This window comes from Monodon monoceros, unplaced genomic scaffold (assembly GCF_005190385.1).
Source record: "Monodon monoceros isolate NGI ecotype Baffin Bay Population unplaced genomic scaffold, NGI_Narwhal_1 Super_Scaffold_22, whole genome shotgun sequence".
NCBI classification, from domain to species: domain Eukaryota; kingdom Metazoa; phylum Chordata; class Mammalia; order Artiodactyla; family Monodontidae; genus Monodon; species Monodon monoceros.
The window spans coordinates 108,368,753-108,375,423 of record NW_021703779.1 but is presented as its reverse complement, the minus strand read 5'-3'; the positions used below and the strand labels follow the sequence as shown (position 1 = coordinate 108,375,423).

General features: G+C 58.7%; 1 protein-coding gene across 1 annotated transcript in view; it reads left to right on the top strand.

Moving 5' to 3' along the window:
- Nucleotides 1–3,270: 3,270 nt before the first annotated feature.
- The window catches only part of APLN (apelin), a 7,363-nt gene continuing 3,962 nt past the window's right edge, over nucleotides 3,271–6,671 (top strand). Inside the window, exon 1 of the mRNA XM_029241268.1 lies at nucleotides 3,271–3,342. Coding sequence (XP_029097101.1) covers nucleotides 3,276–3,342 — 67 coding nt within the window. The 5' untranslated portion in view covers nucleotides 3,271–3,275. The remainder of the gene's footprint in view (nucleotides 3,343–6,671) is intronic.

Below are 6,671 nucleotides of genomic sequence, written 5' to 3'. Positions count from 1 at the left end.
TTATCTCTTCAACAAGCAGTCTCCAAGTGCCAACTTTGTGCCAGGCACTGCGCGAGTTGCTATCATTCCTGTGACCTTCAAGTCTAGCGGGTGGAGACAAGTATAAAAACCGGTCATTTGAATATATGCTATTGAGATATACGGGAGCCCACAAGGATTTCAGAGTGACCAATCAGAGTTGCATCCCTTGCCTCACAGGCCTTGGTTCCGGAATGGGTACTCTGGTGGTGGACCCTCTCTACGGGCCCACAGAACATGGCGTGCAGATACACAAGTGCAGGCCAGAATCACTGCCAATGAAAGTTACAGCCATAGCTGTTATGAGGAAGACAGCCACCATGGGCAAGAGCAGCCTGAGAAAGGAGAAAGATGAGATCTTGGATCTAGGACTGGAAAAATGGATGCAGTTTGGTTAAATGGAGAGAAGGATTAGATTAAAACATAATTCTCCCACATGGTCGGCTCTTTAAATCTTGTTTTAAATACATGCCTTCTGTTTACTAAGAGTTGCTTGCCTTAGGGGCTTCCCTGGTGGCGCAGTGGTTGGGAGTCTGCCTGCCGATGCAAGGGACACAGGTTCATGCCCCCGGTCCGGGAGGATCCCACATGCCGCGGAGGGGCTGGGCCCGTGAGCCATGGCCACTGAGCCTGCGCATCCGGAGCCTGTGCTCCGCAACGGGAGAGGCTGCAACAGTGAGAGCCCCGTGTACCACACACACACACACACACACACACACACACAGAGTTGCTTGTCTTAAATTTGTATTGGGTTTGCCTTTGTATGTTGTTCCCTTGCACATTTCGAAAACTAAGTAAGGTGGGAAAAAGAATTACAGAAAAAAGAATGACTGGGGTGCTCTCCCCCAGCATTGTCCAATAGAACTTAGTGCAATAATTGAAAGGTTCTATTCTGTGCTGTCCAATTCAGTGGCCCCTAGCTGCAGGTGGCTACTGAGCAACTGAAATATGGCCAGTGCAGCAGAGGAAATGAAGTTTTCATTTTATTTTAAATGTTGTTAGTATCAGTCATATTGGAAAGGGCAGCCCTTAAACCACTTAGCAAATAGCCTATACACACCCTGGTAAAGGAGCGATTAAATATGAACGCTTCTAGGAACCTACTTATGGGGGCGCTCATTTGCAAATGTATGGGCTTGTTCAGTCAGGGAGTGGAGGATCATGGTTCCTAAAAACCATCCCTCAAGGTTTGATACCTTATTTACACAGTGCCTTCAGATACATTATCTCATTCAATCCCATAACAACCCTGAAGGGGGTAGCACGGAGATCATCATCCCCAGGAGATGCCGCAAATTTAGGTGACAATAGCACGGCCCTGAGGCAGGGGAGGGTGGAGACTAGAGGTCCGGTGTTTCTCCTCCTGGGTGGAAGACTCTTTCCAGGGGGCAGCAGAGGGAGAATGATCTCACGCTACTAATGCCCACTGCTCACCGCCTGGGCCTCACGGATGAAGAGAGATGCTCTGCCTTCCATGTCACTGCCTTTTTCCTACTGGACTGGGGCTAATGCGGACATAGGCTATGAACAAGAACCCTATCTTATCCCCTTCCCACTACCTTGATTTAGGCAATAGGAATGGTTTTGAAAATTTCATTTATATATTCAAAATTATGTTGGGAGCACCAACCATGCCCCAGACATTGTTCTAGTTCTGGGGATGCAGCTGTGAACAAAGCAGAGATCCCTGCTATGGAGACTGATAAAAAATTGTGCATATGCTGGATTGTTGTAACATTTCAAAAACATGTTAAGTCTACTGTGGTCTCTCGCATCTTTAATGGTACACACACACTGTCCAATGTCAAATTTTTTGTGGAAATCTGGACTCGCACTTCAAGCAAACTGCCTGGCTGGCTGAAATGTGGAAACACCTTTCAATTCAGTCTTTTAACATGTGTTGAGTGCCACCTATGTGCAGAGCCCGATATTGGGGACTTTGGAGAGAGGCAGAAGAATGAGAAGACAAGGTCCTATCTTAGGGGCTTCCCCGTGCGGTGAAAGAGGCAGCTCCTTCTCTTAGGAGCTCCCAGGCTGTAGGAGCTGACAGCCTAGTCTGGGAAGGCAAACAACTTCAGGACCCACTTTCAGAGGGGAATCCCAAGTACATGCAAAAACGAATCCAGCCTAGACTGTTTGGAGTTGGGTAAATGGTCCCTTGTCGTGATGATGGGGAACAAGAGAGGGGATGCCATAGGAGCTGCTGCATGTCCCGACAGCTAGGAGGAACCCAGGAGCAGCCTCTCCTGGATTATTGTTATCCTGGCAAGTCTTCTGGATGAGATGGGATTGGAGGTGCTGCTGTAAGAATGAAGAGGTCTGTGGAAGGATGGGGTGGGGTGGGGGCATTCCAGGTAGAGGGTGCCTCCTGGGGGATGGTAGGAGAAATGGGGGCGCTGGGCACAGTTCAAACCCAGCTGAAGATGCAGGGGAGAGAGGAGGGCCAGTGTGTGAGGGTCTCGGCTAAGTCCTTGCGGCCGCGGAGCGGCGGTGGGGAAGGACCGGGTCAGAGGTAGCGGGGGTGAGTGGGGGCAGCGCCCAGGTTTCTTGACAGCTGTTAAGGAAGCGTGGCGACAAAGGGTTAAGTGTGCCCCTCCACCGCCCCAAATACTTCCTGTGTTTGAAATCCTTCAGGTCTCCAAAACCCTCTGGCCCCCGGCCAGGCGGGCATTGTCCGGGGAGCGCTTGTGGGCTGTCAGAGTGGCCTCGCAGCCTTTGTTGTGGGACCACCTCGAGGTTCCCTCTCGCGCCCTGGCTGCGGCTGCCCAGTGCGTGCCGGGAGGGGGGCGGTGCGGGAGGCTTGCTCCCTCTCCCTCTTCCCGGCCCCCCCTCCAGCCCTCCCGATGACCACATGACCAAGTGGGCTCGCGGCCAAGCCACAGGCTACAAAATGCAGCCCCTGGAGTGAGCGGGGCGCATTCCCGCTGGCAGCCTGAGCCACGGGCCGTTGGAGCCACAGCCGAGCCGCCAGCCACTTGGAACGAGCTCGCCGCCGCCCCCGGAGCCGCCGAGGCCAGCTGGGCGGCGCTGCCCCGCGGCGGGAGAGAGGAGGCTGCAGGAGAGAGGAGGCGGCGGCCGGCCAGCCCACGGCGCGGCTCGGGGCGTACCGTCTCGCGGCCCGGGAGCCACACGAGCTTCGCGCCCGCACGCACGAGCCGCGACTAGCGCCTCCCTCGGCCTCCGGCCTCTCCGCCCCCACCCCCGCCCCCGCCCCCTGGCCAGGGCCGCGCGGCGGCGGCGGCGGCCAGAGGAGCAGCATGAATCTGCGGCTCTGCGTGCAGGCGCTCCTGCTGCTCTGGCTCTCCTTGAGCGCGGTGTGTGGAGGTGAGTGCGCGCCCTCCCGCTCGCCCGTGGCCCCCTCGCCGCTCTCCAGGGCTGCAGCCCGCGCGCTCCCCGCCCTCCGCCCCGAAGATCGCGCTCTCTCCGCCTCCCGGGAGCCGGGCGCGAGCCATGCAGAAGCCGCCACGCGCCGGGCCGCCGACGGACAGGGCTCCCGGGGCCAGGGACCCGCCGGCCGCGGGCATCGCTCCCTCTGGGGTGCTCGGCTCGGCTCGGCTCGGCCTGGGGCATCACCTTCCGGCGCCTGACCCCTCCCGGCCGCCCCTCGCAGTCCGAGGAGCTCAGGGCCGCAGGCGTGCGCTCCGTGTCCCGCGCCCCGCTCCCCACGTGGTGGAGGGTATGGTGGGGGGCACGTCCTGCTCCCCTCGTGGATCCTTGGAGGGAACTGACCTGAGGCCGGTGGGTTGGGCTCCTGCGTGGAAAGTTAGGGGCCGCCGGCCGGTCCGGGGGCACGGGCCACTGGGGGATGATGATGTGCCAAGATGCAGACGTGACACTTGTTGCATAGGCAGGAGCGCGCCGCGGGGGAGGCGGCGTGGAGCCCAGCTGTGGTTCCTTTCAGCCTGCAAGTGAGCAGAGGCAGCCTCCCCCGGGCTGGGCCGGGCAGGGCCAGGTCAGGCTGGCCTCCTCCCTCACCCCCAAGTCCTGTCTGGTCTGCTCTCCTGCTCCCACACAGAAGGCTCTCCCAGAGGCCTGCGTCCCACCCCAGGGACTTGGTTCTTTGAGATCCTGGCTCCGGTCCCCCCTCTGACCCAGGCATGGTCATGCTTCACCTCAGTCCCCTTGTCTCCAGGCACCAAACCAGGAAACAGCGCCTGACCCGATACCTCCATGCAGCTGGCCCTCACCTGCACCACACCCCCACCTGGCATACTTGGCACTGACTGGTGCTCCCTTGCCCTCCCCAAGCCTGGTCCCCACCCACATCCCAGCAGTCCCAGTCCGGGCTCCCTGTCCTCTGTGCGTCAGTGTCTCCTGTGGCTGCCAGCTCCCACCTCCAGCTGCCACAGTCCTGTGATCTGACTGTCACTGCTGCCGGCCTGGCAACACAGAATAGGAAGGCCAAGACCAGGTGGACTAATGCCAGTGCCAGGCTTGGACTTATGGGGAGGTGGGAGCAGGGGGAAGGAGAGAGCAGGGCAGCAAGTGTCCTAGAGGAAGGGCCCAAGGCCGTACTTTGTTCCAGACCCTCCAGAACAGGATGCAGCCCGGGAGCCTCTGAGGGGCCTGGTGGGGCTTCCACCTCTCTCTTTGTAGGTCACCTCCTTTCTCCGCTCTTGCCTTTGGCACTGCCCTGGCCCGGGGAGCCCTGCCCGGCTTCTCGGGAAGGCGCACTGGCTGGGTCTGGCACTACCTGCCTTTAGCTAGCTGTCCAGTGATCTCTCTCTTCAGGCCCGAGCCCTGGCTCAGCCACCTCACTGGTAAGAAGGAAGCAGGCTTTTTCCTCAGAAACTCCTGTCAGGCAGGCAATGGCAGAAAGAGAGCCAAAGATAGGAATGAAGGACACCACACGGGCCTGCCCTCCTGGAGCCTGCCATCCAGGGCAGTTGGCGAGATAAGACACCCACGGGACACCACCACTGGCAAACAGTGGTGCAGAGAGGGCATCCCAGAGGAAGCTGGGCCTACCTGATCTGCGCACTTGCGGCTCCCCCAGAACCTACGGGGAGACCCTTGGCTAACTGGCCCGCACCCGGACCCTTTCAGGGTCCAGCTGTTGGGGCATTACGGGTAAAGGGGGAGCCGGTTTCAAGGGGAGGGGACGCCGCATCTGGCTCAGACCCTACCGCGCCCTGCTTCATTCACCCTTTGCATTAGGTCACCTATCTCCACAGCCGGATCTGGGTAAATTCGTTGCCCTCACATTTATGCTTAAGCCTAGCACTGGAAACTTCCAAAGCTCCCCCTGCCTCTCCACCTCCCCCTGCCACGTCCCCCCACCCCACCCCCGTCCTGTCCTGGGGCCAAGGGGGCCACCTCTGTGCAGGTGGCCACCAGCCCAGGGTCTGGGGACACACGTCCTGCTCCTCCTGCCTCCTGTCCTGGCTCAGAACAAGGGACCTTTTCGGAACCACCTTGCCCTTGGCCCGGACTTGCATGCTCTCCCCAGCCAGAGTCCCCAGTCAGCTCCAGGCCTGAAATCCGTGCTTCCTCATGACACGCCGTGTCCTGACTTGGAATGCGCTCCCGCCACCACACACAGGCTCCTCCACTGCCTCCTGACCTGGGATACACTTTGCTCTTGAGTCTGAGAGCTGCTGGGCCAGGGCCAAGTAGCCCTTGGTCTTTGTCTGAGCACCTCTGTGTCTTTCCTTGTCCCCCTCCTGCCCTTCCCCGGCCCCAGCTGAGGCCTGCAGCCACAATGACAGCGTGAGGACAGCTTCCTGGACCGCTCCCACTCAGGGAGGGGGCATCTCCACTCCATCCCCAATGCCTCAGAACTAAGCACCCAGGTAACCTGAGTCAGGCCTCTCAGCGGCAAAGGGCTAATGCAGGTGAAGCGGATGACCAGGCTGCCAGGGCGTGATGTGTCCACAGCAGCACGGCTGGCGTGGGAAGACGGCTCAGGGCACTGGGCTGGGCAGACAAAGGAGGGGCGCTTCATCCTGGAGACACATGCAGGACCCCAGAGCAGTGGAGGGGACATAGCCAGTGCCACAAGGGCACTTGTATGGGCTTTTAAAGCAATCACAAGACAGGCCGGACGGTAAGAGGGAAAAAAAAAAGATGTTTCATTCCGAGTGAGGATGGCGTGTTCCTGAGAAGCGGCACACACCTCTTTGTGAACGGGCAGGGCTGGAGTTTAGATTGCATGAAACGCAAGCCCTGTTTACCCCTGACTGCGCTTCACGGTGGAGATGCTGTAGCTTCACTGCTGATGGCGCTTCGGTCCCTCTAGGCTCGCGACTCTTTGCGGGATTGCCCCAGCCTTCCTGTAAGTAGCAGATGCGTTAGAGAAAAGTATTTAAGTACACTGGGGATGGCCCGTTTCTACAGGGGAATTCTTTTGTATCACTGCCGGGACCTCTGCAGTGATGAGAATCAAAAGCCTCTGATTTGTCCCTTTGGACAGGACAAAGCTAGGGTTTCAGGTGTCAGCTTATCTTAGGGTGAACCAGACTCAGAATCAAAAGTAGGAAACAGGTGGATGATGGAATCAGGGTGGGGGAGGAACTGCAGACTTCCGGCTACAAGGAGGAGAGTGAACCCCCCCATCCAGTGGGATGCAAGGTGGCAGGGTCTTCTGGGTGACTGCTCTCCAGGGCCTGGCTGAGAGCTCGGTCAGCTTAGGTAGCTCTTCTCTGCAGCCCTAG